The sequence below is a fragment of the Lactuca sativa genome, chromosome 4, assembly GCF_002870075.4.
Source record: "Lactuca sativa cultivar Salinas chromosome 4, Lsat_Salinas_v11, whole genome shotgun sequence".
Classification (NCBI taxonomy): Eukaryota; Viridiplantae; Streptophyta; class Magnoliopsida; order Asterales; family Asteraceae; genus Lactuca; species Lactuca sativa.
The window spans coordinates 328,777,189-328,791,244 of NC_056626.2; the positions used below are offsets into that span (position 1 = coordinate 328,777,189).

The window sequence follows — 14,056 nt, forward strand, 5'->3', positions numbered from 1 at the left end:
AAGAATATACTTTTTGAGGGTAAAAATGGAAAGAAAAAAATAGAGTAGGGTTGAAGATGAAACACTATATGCTCTGTTTTTTACTTCATCTTTTAGGGAAAATATTGAGGTGGGTTGTAGATGGTTTAAGAAATATCTACCATTCCACCTCCACAAAATAATTTCCACCTCATTATTTATTTATTTAAAACAAATCATTTTAATATTGATTTAGTATGTAATATTTAATTAGATAAAAACATTTAATTTACTTAAAATAAAAAAAGACATTACATAAATAAAACTAAAAAATATTACATAAAATGTTGATTGTATTATACGAACCTCATAACGATAGTATTTAGACTATAAGAGTTTTTGTGTGAAGATGTTTTCATGTTTTGGTTTGGATGGTGGTGTGTTTGGGGGTTGCTCCATTTTTTTCTAGAATGGAAGTAAGAATATTGAGATACAAAAGTGTTGTTTGAAATTATTGTGAATAAACCGTTAAGATTCAATTGGTATTTATAAGTATATTGGTTAGAAAAAAAAATTAACCCAACGAGGTCACATTGCCACCTTATCTTCGTTAGACCTAGTTACATGAGGGCGGTGTTCACCCGTTATAACGAGTTACATGTCTGCATAACATGCACAACGTTATGAGTACATCAGTTGGCTTTTAATTATTAGGGTTGAGGAGATCATCTATTTACAGAGTCTGATTTCGAGAGAAACGTGTCGCGTAAGGCTATTTGACGTGTCACATACCGAGAAGTTTTTGCGTTATATTTGAATTGCATAGCTTTGACGCGTTGATGGAATGCAACTCGTACTCTCAAGTTTTGGTAGCTATCTTATTTCGATCCTTATTAGCTCCATATCTTTCCTTATTCTTCGCAATTACGAATTTATTTGTAAAGTATGAATTCAAAGCATTTCTCTTTTATCTTAAAATATATTTATTAAGCTCGTAATATTAAGATAATGGCCTAGAATACATATATAAATATGACCATATCAAAATACCTCACACTAATCTTTTGTTTGTCCCTCCTCCCCCCCCCCCCCCCCCCCCACACACACACACACACACACCCCACAAAAAAAAAAAAAAAAAAAAAAAAAAAAAAAAACCCTAGAATATCATTACATCAAAACTTTAATTACCAACATTACACAAAATAATGCAATTCAAATCCACCAAGTATGCCTAGCTTCGGTATGCATATCTATGTCTCATCCTAATTACTTTCTAATTTTCAAATACTCACAATACTAATCAATGCTTAACACTTAGTACGAACAATACTCATTTCTAAATCCTTTCGAATATACCATATAAAAATTCCTTAACCTCAAGCTAGTTTTGTCAAGTTTCCAAGGTTCATAGATTCAAAATAAAGAGAAAAATAACAAAGAAAATAAAATCTTAAAAACTCTTAACTTTGTAACTATTGGCTTATGCCTTATTTCCTCATCTTTTTTATGAATATTCATTATTTGCAATCTCTTAATGTCTCATTGTAACGTCCCAAAATTTAAAACCAAAAATTTCATTTTCCTAATAATAAGAACATCAACCAAACGTTTTCATAAAAACATAAAGGAAAACCAGAGTATGTCAATCAATCATCCTAATACATCAAAGTCAGATAAGGCGGAAAACATGGTGTGTGCGATACGATCACCCTAAGCTCTTCCCTTTCAATCCGGAAGTATCTGAAACATAAACTGAAAACCGTAAGCATGAAGCTTAGTGAGCTCCACAAAATACCTCATACCTTGCATATCAAACATACAATGAACCATGCCTGACAGCCATCGAACCCCGCTCGGAATAGATCTGTCTGTATCATGTAACGGTCCCCACCCATTAGGCCCTGATCAACATATATACAATACATACACACGTGTAACTTCACATAGACAACTAGCATACAGATAAACATAATCCATGGGTTGGCATTGGTGCCTTCATCCTACTAAGCACTTGGAGGAAACTCACCTCAAACTGCTGAAAAATCAGATAAATGCTTGGGCTGCTAATCTGGGAAGTCTCCACACTAAATACGATCGAATAACATCCTAATTAATAATTAAAACATACACCATATCCAAGAGTCTAAGTCTTTAATCCCGTCTCCTAGGGTAAAAAGACCGTTTTACCCTTCCCTTACTGGGCCTAAAATATGAAAGCCCAAAATGGCCAACTCACCCAAAAGGCTCAAAAGTGGCCCAAAATCAAATGTAGCCCACCATATGGCGTACACCCCGCGTACCCAAAACATACACCCTACGTACGCTCGTTGACCTGAAAGCGGGCTACTGACCCAATACTCGCAATGTACCAAGGAGTATGCCCAGTGTACCGGATAGAGTCTCAAAAGCTAACCAAGGTTCTTAATCACTTAAGACCTTTACGTCCAAACCTCAGATCGATTACTAAATAAGGTCTTAAACCATAAAGTCCACAACTTTACTAATTTGCATGGCTAAAATGACCCAAAACCAAACCCTAGGTCCAAAACTACATAAAAAGGCCAATAACTCAAGCATAAGTAAATCTCAACCCCCAAGATCCGACTTTTATGACTTCATACACTCCTAAATGCCCAAAAGGACAGCTCAAATTGTATGAAGTAATCCATATTGCACAAGACCAAGGTTTTGGGGACAAAAAGTGCATAAACAAGAACAATATGAGATCTAGAACATAGAACTCCAAGGTATGAGCTTGATACATTCTAAGGGTGCATAAGTAAGTGTAGAATCTAGATCCAAAGCTTGACTTTACGACTTCTTCTTCGAGGAACTCTTCTTCCTCACCAAGAACCACCTAAAAGTGCTACAAAAGCACTTCAAAGCTTAAGAACACTCAAAAGAGGGCTATGTTTTATAGGTTATCTTCTAGGGCAAGGAGGCTGATGAGGGGGGCAGCCTCAAGCTCCATAAAGATAAATGCTCGACTTGCTAATCCGGGAAATCTCCACACTAAATACGATCAAATAACATCCTAATTAATAATTAGGGCATAAACATATCTAAAAGTCTAAGTCTTTAATCCCGTCTCCTAGGCTAAAGATACCATTTTACCCTTCCAGGCCTAATATATGAAAGCCCATAACCCCAAAATGGCCTAACTCACCTAAAAGGCCCAAAAGTGGCCCAAAATCAAATGTAGCCCACCACATGGTGCCCCTAGACACCGTATGCCTATCGTACCGAGACTCCGGGAGTACGCCCAACATACTCCCTTCTTCCTAAAAGTTTCACCTTCGCCTCCATGGGACCAAATTTGCAAAATTAATTTAATAATAAGGTTCGAAAGAGTAAATACCTTGGAACCGGGTGTTACACTCATAACTTGAATTTTTACAACTTATTATTTATTTTTTTTGTTTTCAACTTTTCACTTTTTTTCCTTTTTATAACTCACCTTGCCACTCTTATTTTTAACCACACAACTAAAATAGATAGAATTATTAACTAAGGTGGAAGAAAAACATCCCTAGGGGATAAACATATCTAAGAGTCTAAGACTTTCTATGAAACCATGTAACCTTATTCTTCCCAATCCGATCCGACTTATTGTATGTTAGATGGATAGAAGAAAACCACCCCTAGGGGATATATAAACCTATTTGTGTGCATATAAAACATAAATATAAAATAGTTTATTATGAAAAAGGTGTTTGTATAAATTAATTTATAAAAACATGTTTTTATTCATTTTTTTACAAAATTGTGTTTGTATATATATTTTTTTATAAATTTTTTTGTATATAAATGCATTTATTATAAATTAGATGTTTGTATATCTTTTTTATTAAATACATGTTTGTATATATATTTTTTTATAAAATACGTGTTTGTATATATTTTTTTCTAAAATAAACATATTTATAAAAGTTTTTATATATATAAAAAGAAGGTTTTTATAAGAAAATATGTTTTTTGTATAAATATGATTTTATAAAGAAAAAAACATATCCGAAATAAAATTTTGAAAAAAAAAGTTGTAAAAAAACTAAATTTATGGTGAATTTGTAAAACTTTTGAAATCTCAGTCAAAAGTGTAAATTTCAGACCAAATTTGTAACAAACTTTAGACCTAATTATAATAAAATTTAAAATCTAGGCCAAAAGCATAAATTTTGGACCAAATATATACTAAAATTTATAATCTGCGCCAAAAGTATAATTGTTGAAAATTGAATGACCTGTTGACCGATAAAATTGTCAAAATGAATATATTTTCTGCTTTTTGGAAATTAATCGACTAAAAAAATAGATAAATACTAAATCGATTATAAAGCATAAACATAAAAAAAAAATTCAAATAGATTTCTCATATTTTTACATGAATGGTTAATATTGAGCGATATACACGACCAGATAGATGCTTAGCCTAAAATGTCAGATAGTAGTGTCAACACCATAGCCGTTAGGGGTGTGCGCGGTGCGGTTTGGTACGGTTTCAAGTCGAAACCGCAAACCGTACCGCATATGTGGTTTGAATATTTTAGAAACCGCAAACCGCACCACTGATGTTCAAAACCGCGTGATGCGGTGCGGTTTGATGCGGGCGGTTTATATGGTTTAGTTGCGGTTTGTGCGGTTTGATGAGTTGTTTAACATAAAATCTATCAAAAAATCAAAAACGTTATCGGGTTAAAAAAATTGATTGTTTTCATTTTATAAAAACAAATACAATTTTCAAGTTAAATCGTTTTTAATAAATTGTGACTCATGCTACTATAGTTTTGTAAGTATCATTGTTATTGCATTATATTGCCGTTATAGTTGCTATTTTCTTGTAAATCATGGGATCTTGATCTAAAAGTGGTTTAATGTTACGTTATAGATATTTGGTTATTGTAGGAAATTTATTTATATACATCATTTCTAAATTATGATTTGAAGTTATAACAAAGTTAAGAAAAAAAAGTATATATCTAACATGCGGTGTGGTGCGGTTTGAACCGCAGTTTTATAAATACAAACCGCAAGCCACACAGCATAGTGCGGTTTAATAAAATGATGAACCGCAAACCACACCACGAAATTCTAAACCACATTATACGGTGCGGTTTGATGCGGTGCGGGCGGTTTGTGCAGTTTTTTGCACAGCCCTAATAGCCGTGGCATACAACTTCGGACGTTAATTTTTTTACAATGGCAAACTCACCTTTCCGTTGGCATATCATTTATCTAAATAGAAATCCTTAGATGTACACTTATGTTTCCCACATATGGCTTAAGACCATTTGGCTTGTTTATTACTTTTTTTTTTTTTTTTTTTTAAATTGTAGACTCATGGTTTATATCTTCGGCTAAGCAAACTAAAGTTGGAACTTGAGTATTTTAATGTACATTTATGTTTTTTCAATATGTGTACATCTATTGGGTTAAGGTTTAAGACCATTTGGATTGTCTTTGAAAGCTACTCGGATCAACTATTGGGCTAAAATAAGGACTTTTTTCCCCCAATTCTATTCACCAAACCAATACTACTTTTGCACTCCCAAAAAATATCAATAATCAGTTTTCCTTCTCCTCTCCCCAAACTGAAGATAAACAAAGTAACAAAATGGAATAATAATCACATCAAACAAAAAACACAAGTTAAAATGTGAACAAATAATCCTCTATCAATAAACTTCAACTTCTACAACACCACCACCACCAATCATAAAGACTAAAAGTTCTATGTATGAAAGCTCTAATAGACATGCAACATTGGTTAAAAAAAAAAAGGATTACCTGGTGTATGAGAGCATAAAAAGGTACAAATCACAACATGTCACGCTTCCTCCATCAATCCTAAAGTCAATTCCTTCTCTCAAGACTCGAAAATGGTTGTTGACCTAATTGTATAATAAGCTTTTATAACAAATTTTTTCATCATGTTGTTAACTGTCACCTTTTCTTGTTTGAGATTGAAGTTGTGTATCGAGTTTTGACACAGCTTCGGGTCCCAAAAACCGAGTCAACTCATCCTATTCAATAAATAAAAAAACATAATTACAAAAATAGACATGTACAAATAAAAGGGTGTATTAGTATATCATTTGATAACAAACTCAAAAGGCACAATAGGACAGATTGGGACTGATGTTGATGGGACAAAAAGTTAGTACTTTTTTCAAGGTGGGACAATAGATTGTGAAAAGACGTAAATGTCCTCTTTCATTATCTGAAAGTAATTTTTTAAATGGATATTACGGAATTAATAAAACCACCTTTATTGAATTATTTTCAGATGTAAGATTCCCGCATTCCTCTGAAAGCCTTCGAAGTTCATCCCTAAGTGAATGGTTTTCGTTGCTTAATGCTTCTACTCTTGCTTGTAGTTCTTCACACTCGGCCTAAAAAAAACAAAATACATTACCAAAATAAAGTCTAAATTAAAAATAATTAAATTCGTTCCAATTTAAAAAGATTTAAATCTATTTCATTTTTCATTACCTGTTTCCGCAATCTAGATCTTCTAGCCGACTCTCTATTAGATTGCTTCCTCTTCTGCCTTTTAAGTTCCCGTTCATCCTGAAAGAGGACTGTTTATCAGTAAACCTGAACCCTAAACCCTAAACCCTAGACAGGCTTCAGGTATACCTGAACCCAATGATCAGACATCATTGGTGGTGGGGCCGGTGTTTGGTGGACACCGGAATGGTTTTTTTGTAATTTCATGGATCCGGTTCCGGTGGATGGATTCCATAGGTCAATTCCCATGTTGAGATCGGTTGGAGGCATAGAAGCTACAGGATTCCCGGGGACTGGCGTCTGAATGTTGGAACCGGAATTGTTATTCCGGGCGTTTGCTGCGGAAATGGAATTGAACATTTATGATAAATTTGACATTCATGGAGATGTGAAGGTAAAAGTTTGTAGGATCACCATCTGCAAGCATTTGATGGAAGCTTCCCTTCTTGCTTCCGGAATATTCCTGAATGTATTGATTCGATAAGTCAATACATTAAAAAAAATGTAAATTTTTTTAATAAATTAAAAAAAAAAATGTTGAATGTATACCTGTTGGTCATCTTCATCGGTTCCATCTGATGAAACATCATTTCCACTTTCAGCGCTGTAGAAACGGAATAAATTTGAATTTTGAATTTTTTTTATATTATAAGTAAAGACAAGGTATAGTTTTAAGTTTTAACACTATTTGTATATGATTTTATTATATGAATTATCATTTACAAAATGGAAAGGAATCAGATTCCATTCCATTCCATTGGACAAAACAAAACAAACAGCTTATTTTCATTCCAACGGAATTAGCCTTTCCGATTCCGTTCCACCAAAAGCTACTTAAAGTTCAAGTTTGCAAACCTTTGGGTGGCACCATCGTTCCCTGAACTTGATGCTGCCCTACCACCACCGGCATTGGAATTTCCCGAATTGCCCTTGGGCTTTTTGTTTGGAGCCCTGTCCTTTCCATTAGAGGCCTTCACTTCCAATTCTAGATTCGTCTGGCCAGGGGTCTGGAAGAATGAACATTAAAAGAAAAAGAGAAATAAATTAACATCAAAAAAAAAAAATGAAATATTAAAAGAAATGGAGGGTATGTTTTTTACCCTAGGCATACTAGGATGACTATAAATTCCTGGTGGAGGGTACATAGTAGGGTATGGAACCGGCGTCCCATATGGTGGCATCATAGGATGCTGAAATAAGAATGTAAATTATGTAATATGACCAAAATGCCCTTTATCCCTTTGTTTTGTAATGAGTTTTAAGAGGCCTAATTTGGTTTTCTAATAAAAAAAAATGAAACTCAATTCTTCCCACCCTCTTTTAGGAACGATGAAATCTCTCAAGTATCGATTGTGAAGGAATCTCCAAGAATTCAATTCCGTTGGCTTGGCAACCAACTTCGGAATGGAATTCAAGATTCCGATTCCGTCGGAATCGGCAAACCAAACACACACTCAAGATTTTACATGCAAGTGGAGATGCTGACCTGGCCACCCCACATATACGGAGGAGCTGGAGATGAGGCAAAGAAAGGTGGAGCAAATCCAGAGCTATAACATGCCTGAATAAAATGTCATAAAAAAATCATTGGATCATTTAAAATAAAATTAATAATCATTGTTTATTAAAATTTACACACCTGTGACCAATCTGGATATGGAGGTGGAGTTGTTTCCTATAATTAAGAAAATAAAATAACTACTAATTATAATCAATTAATCACAGAAATGAGAAAACTTTATATCATGCAAAAAAAATAAATAATAATAATAATAATAATGGGAAACATGAGTTGAAGTAGGCTTTGAATGCTTGGCAGGTGAGCTTTGTTCCTCAGCCCCCATGAAACCACGGGATCAAATATCAAAATGCTGCCAAAAAATCTGGTGACGTGGACTCTTTATATCTTTATAATATCTTCTGCATAATTACATGAAAGATTGGAGATGATGACATGGCGATGACATGGATAAAAGGGTAATAGTTAAAGAATATAAAAGCCTAAGCACGTATATATTGCAGAAAGTGGTAAAAGAATAACAGTTTCCCCTATGCTACATAATATGGAATCATCTATTTGTTTTTATGGTTTTCTCTTAAGATATATCTGTTAAACTAAAATAAGAATCCTATAATTACACACTCTCTTTACCTTTTTGGATAATTTTTTTCTTGTAATTATCAGCTTTAGATGAGAAATCGACTAGTTGTGACTTCGGAGCATGTTATTTTCATCAATTTAGCACAAATTTCTTCTACGAAATACATAAACCACAATTATCAAAAATAAATGAAAATTCTAGGCTTTTACTTAAACCACAATTATCCAAAAATGACGATCACATCCAGCTCCTTTAATTCGATCAGTAAATCAACACATACTTTGACATGCTCGATGTGTGTATGTTATACATGCGAGTATAGAGCCATACATGGAAGAAAGAAATTCTGACCTGTTCTTCCGCCGCTTTAAACGGAGATGCGAGGTGGAGAACGGCAGTCCTAGTGTACGGATGAAATCGTGCGAATTTAGTCGAGAAATTTCAAAATTATGTGAGAGATTGAAGGAGATGCGAGAGGTGAAATCTTGGTTTGGTTAATTTAGCAAGTTGCTATATCCAGTGATTCCAAATTTGGGTATTTGGGGGACAAAGACCGCCGCGAGAGAGTGGTGGGGGAGAATGGCGGTGCCGGGTGGCTGCGGATGGGTAGGGTTAGAGAGACGACACGTGAGGGATGAGAGGGATCCAGCTGTCAAAGGGAGACTGGATAAGCATGACGAGGCAATAACGCTTGCATGATGACTCATGAAACATGTTGCAAATAAAACGGGGTAATTTATTTTGCCGAAATTAAGGTTACGTTTAGTTGCGGAAAAATAATTTTTATTTTTCGTTTTTTATTTTTCTTTTTCAATTTTTGTTTTCCGTTTTTATTTTTCATTGAAAAATTTAGAAAACACGTTTAGTTAAACTTATTCATTTTTCATTTTCAGTTTTAGAAAATTAGATAATGTGTTTAGATGTGTATTTTTCTATCGGTTTTCATTTTAAAAAACGGTAGCGGTGGTAGGGAGTGGGTGAGGGCGGTGACGGTAGCGGGTCGGCGGCGGTGGTGGTGATGACAGGCGATGGTGGTGGCGGCGGCAATTGTGTCAGTGGTGGTGATGGTGGCGGCAGCGGTGGTGGTGGTGCTAGTGACGGGTTAGTGGTGGTGGTGGTGATGGTAGGTCGGTGATTGTCGTGGTGTGTTGGGTGGGTGGGGGTGCGAGTATGTGTTTGTGTGGGTAGGTGTAGGTTTGTGTGTGTGTGGGTGTGTGTGTTTGTGAGGGTGGGGGTGGGGGTATGTGTGGGTTTGTGTGTGGGTATGTGTGTGTGGGGGTGGGTATGTATGTGTGTATGTATGTGTGTATGTATGGGTTGGTGTGTGTGTGTGTGTATGGGTGGGTATGTATGTGTGTGTGTGCTGGTGGGTATGTATGTGTGTGTGTTTGTGGGTGTATGTGTGTGTTTGTGTGTATGTATGTGTATGTGTGTGTTTGTGGGTGTGTGTGTGTGGGGGGGGGGGGGTGGGGTGTGTGTGTGTGCGGGTGGGTGTGTGGGTAGGTATGTATGTGTGTTTGTTTGTGGGTGGGTGTGTGTATGTGGGTGGGTATGTATGTGTATGTGTGTGTGCGGGTCGGTGTGTCCGTGTGTGTGTGTGTGTGTTTGTGGGTGGGTGTGTGTGGGTGGGTATGTGTGTGTGTGTTTGTGGGTGGGTGTGTGTGGGTGGGTATGTGTGTGTGTTTGTGGGTGTGTGTGTGTGGATGGGTATGTATGTGTATGTGTGTGTGTGGGTGTGTGTGTGGGTAGGTATGTATGGGTGTGTGTTTGTGGGTGTGTGTGTGGGGGTTGGTGTGTGGGTATGTATGTGTGTGTGTGTTTGTGGGTGGGTGTGTGTGGGTGGGTATGTGTGTGTGTTTGTGGGTGTATGTGTGTGTGGGTGGGTATGTATGTGTGTGAGTGGGTATGTATGTATGTGTGTGTGTGTGCGGGTGGGTGTGTGTGGGGATGGGGGTAGATAGAGGTGGATGGGTGGAATGGGTGTGTGTTTATAGAAAAATTTTGGAATTAGAAAAATGTGGAAAACAATGATTATCAGTTTTCCAAAATTTTTCAACTTCTTTGTAATTTTAGAAAACGGAAAATTTTCATTTTCCGTGAAAAATTTAGAAAAATAGACGAACTAAACGCGTTTTCAAAATTCTCATTTTTCTTGGAAAATTTTTCCAGAAAACGGTCCATTTTTCCGCAACTAAACGCACCCTAAATGTTTTTTTTATATTGTTTTTAGGGAAAATGACTCTTGAGGATAACTAACTGTTGCGTTTGTTCTTATTTGTTCGATTTCCCTTTTTTTACTTAATATACTATCGAACTTGTTGTTTGTGTTCACCATAATCCTTTTGACCGACTTTTTACATGTGATAGTCGGTCAAAGGGTTATGGTGAACACAAACAACAAGTTCGATGGTATATTGAGTACAAAAAAAAGGAAATGGACCAAATGAGAACAAATGCAACAGTTGGTTACCTTCTTGATTCATTTTCCCTTTAGTCATTTACAGCAAATCTCACGTCATCTCTTGCTGATATTAATGACTTTATGATATTCATTCTTGCTTCTTCAAAACATAACACGCGAAAGAACATTATTCATACATGTACAACTTTGTGATGCATTTGAATATTTATTAGGGGAATCTTGACTAAGCAGGTGCATTTCATGACTACATTTACATTTCCAATCAAATGATTTATCATATCATGGATTCTAGACAAGTCTACAAAGGAATGAAATCACAAGTGCTGTGATTTTTGAGCTTACTTAGCTTTAAGATCGAATTAATGGGATAATATACAACATCAATATGTACAATATCATGCACCTTTTGCAGACACATCACCATAATATACCTTGATGTAAACGTTTATGCTGATAAATATACATCTCATACACTCTCATACACAGACATATCCTTTTATAGAGAGGTGTTGACAGCTAACCACAATAAGCATAGCATAGACCATGTTTTAACGAAGTTATCCCTCCGAAACGCTCTTTATATACGTTATGGCCAAAGAAAGTTTCATTCTTTGATAATTTTGCAACTTTAGTTTCATTTAACTTTTCGGGGAAAATGACTTAAGAGGATAACCAACTGTTGACTTTGTTTTCATTTGGTCCCCTTTTTTGTACTCAATATACCATCGAACTTTTTGTTTGTGTTCACCATAACACTTTGACCGGCTATCAGCGGTCAAAAGCAGGTCAAAAGGGTTATAGTGAACACAAACAACAAAACTCCCCTTCACTTCACTTGTTTTCGACTTTGCATTGAAAGGCTTCTGAAAAATTTCTTTACTCGATTGTTTGAGTAAAGTGACATGGCTTTGTCATCAGAGTTGACGATCAGACCTTCATCTTCCGAATTCTCCTTCTCAGCTTCTCTTCCAGTAACTTTCGACATAAGAGCAAGTGGACCTCCTAAGCTGATCTTTGATTCCTCAACAATTTCATTCACTTCGGATTCATGTCCTTTCATCACGTTGTAAAGATCATTCAGAGAAAAGTAATCAAAACTTTGTTGTGTCTTTAGCATCAGGCTTACATTTCTCCATTCTTTCCGAAGACCCATGAGGAAAGTGAGATTGAACTCCATTATTGATCATATGACTCCATATCGGTTACATTTGAAAAAAAGCTCATTCAGACTATCATAATAAGATTCAATAGACTCTCCTTCTTTTTGTTTGAACTCTCCTAATTCAAACATAAATTGTTTGACTGCACTGATCTTCATTTTTTCACTTCCTTGATACTTTCCCTTCAAATTATCCTAAATCTCTTTTGCAGTCTTACAGTCACGCACATAATTGTACACAACTGGAGGAAGAGCACCTCTAAGTTCATGCATACACTTCTTTTCATTCTTCAACAATCTCTCAGACTGTTCACTGACATTTTGATTGTTAGAAGAAGCTCCAATACTCTGAACAACAACAAGAGGACGAACGTCACTGAGAATACAATTCCAAAGTTCATCAATTCCGATCAAATAATCCTCTATTCGATCAACCATTGATCGTAGAACTCATGAATTAACATCAGAATCTTCGTTGATGAACCAAGGAGATGAGAGTAAGAAATCATTGTGTTCATGTTAAAGTTCGCCATTGTTGTACGGAAAATTTTGAGAAAAGTTCAAATCAAATTGAGATCAAACAGCTAAAACACTTATAATTCAACTACCGAACACTCGATTTTACAACTAGAGTGCAAAATTGAATCACAACAGATGATCTAGATTGATTTTCTAAAACAAAACGGTGGAAAATTGAGATCTAAAACGAGACTAAAAACTTTTGCAAAAACTCAAAAAAATAGATCAATTCTATATGAATCCTGCTCTGATACCAAATGCAGTTATAATGAAATCGAGTATGAATTATGAGATCAGAGTAAAGTACGAATGATGAACACGAGATCTAAATAAAGTCTGTTTAGCTGAATTATGCTTTCAGTATGTAAAAAGAGTTTTAGACAAAAATGTCGACAGTTCTTATCTGTCTGTAGCACACATCCCATATTTATAGGGATCATGAAAGCACATAAAAAATATAAGGGACTGAACACTTAAAACTTTGATACATAAAGTGCCCTTAGAATAAAATAACAAACTATCAAATCTATCCATGACCTTCGACACCTCACGAAACTATTCAATATCTACAAGATCTAGATCTTTTAGAGTTAGGGTTTGAGCTAAATATCTTGTGGAAGGGTATTAACGAGTATAGTTGGAAACTTTTCCCTTCTAAGGACATTTCCAGCCTATACTTAATGTATGGAGCTTAGATTTGAAGATTAATGACTTAATCCATTAAGAAAGCTTAACACACTGAAGAACTCGACGAGTTGGGTCAAAGTTTCTCGATTCTGTAAAAATAAGGACTCACCGAGTTCTAGGCAAATTCGACGAGCTGAGTGGGAAAGTCCCGATTCTCTTGATAGGAGGAACTCGACGAGTTAGATCGCGATTTCAGGGTTTTCTGATTTATGGAAATTGCCGAATTGATGGGCCAACTCGGCGAGTTGAGTCAGCCCAAAATGTTGACTTTGACCAGGGTGTTGACTTTGACTTTGACTAAAGTTGACCCTTATGAGGTTATGTGTGACAACCCGAAATTTCCATTTTGTTCGAACATTATCTATTCAATAGAAGCTAGTCCAGTTTCAACGAATTTCAGACTTTTCCGAATAAGTCTGTGTACATTAGGGTTTATGTTTAAGGAGATATCAGGAGAGTGGATGCTCATGGGTTTGTAAAACTTGAGCCTTTCAAAACTTCATAATGTTAGAGTCCAATTCCGGAAGAAAAATATTTTCTGCCAAAATATTTCAGGACTATAAATAGATTTCTGAACTAAATTCATTCATTATTCACATTTCCAACTAGAGAAAAGCCATTTTCTCTCTCACGGATCTTCGGGTTTTCATCCCAAATCGCGAGTACACTTCCTTGGTTGTGTCTAAATGCTTGTTTTAT

At 35.6% G+C, this 14,056-nt stretch overlaps 1 protein-coding gene across 3 annotated transcripts; it reads right to left on the bottom strand.

Moving 5' to 3' along the window:
• Positions 1-5,565: 5,565 nt before the first annotated feature.
• Positions 5,566-9,240, bottom strand: LOC111901851 (G-box-binding factor 1). 3 transcript variants are annotated; one of them, XM_023897708.2, is made up of 12 exons: positions 8,922-9,238; positions 8,256-8,388; positions 8,108-8,143; positions 7,955-8,029; positions 7,569-7,658; positions 7,324-7,475; positions 7,018-7,072; positions 6,883-6,931; positions 6,598-6,806; positions 6,451-6,528; positions 6,225-6,350; positions 5,566-5,981 (listed from the first exon to the last, which is right to left on the bottom strand). In XM_023897708.2, exons 2-12 carry the CDS (start codon positions 8,310-8,312, stop codon positions 5,895-5,897), a joined length of 1,014 nt encoding a protein of 337 aa, XP_023753476.1. In that variant the 5' UTR covers positions 8,313-8,388; positions 8,922-9,238; the 3' UTR covers positions 5,566-5,894. The 3 variants fall into 3 exon arrangements, with proteins under 3 accessions (XP_023753476.1, XP_042757387.1, XP_023753477.1); XM_042901453.1 differs by lacking the exon at positions 7,569-7,658 and having other exon boundaries at positions 8,922-9,240; XM_023897709.3 differs by lacking the exons at positions 7,955-8,029; positions 8,108-8,143; positions 8,256-8,388; positions 8,922-9,238 and adding an exon at positions 7,783-7,934.
• Positions 9,241-14,056: the final 4,816 nt, after the last annotated feature.

Coding starts and splice junctions, on each gene's coding strand:
- LOC111901851 (XM_023897708.2), bottom strand. CDS start 8,312: ATGGGGGCTGAGGAACAAAGCTCACCTGCCAAGCATTCAAAGCCTACT. Junction 7,476..7,568: donor GTCATCCTAGTATGCCTAGG/GTAAAAAACATA, acceptor TCATTCTTCCAG/ACCCCTGGCCAGACGAATCT. Junction 6,807..6,882: donor CCATCAAATGCTTGCAGATG/GTGATCCTACAA, acceptor CCATTTCCGCAG/CAAACGCCCGGAATAACAAT.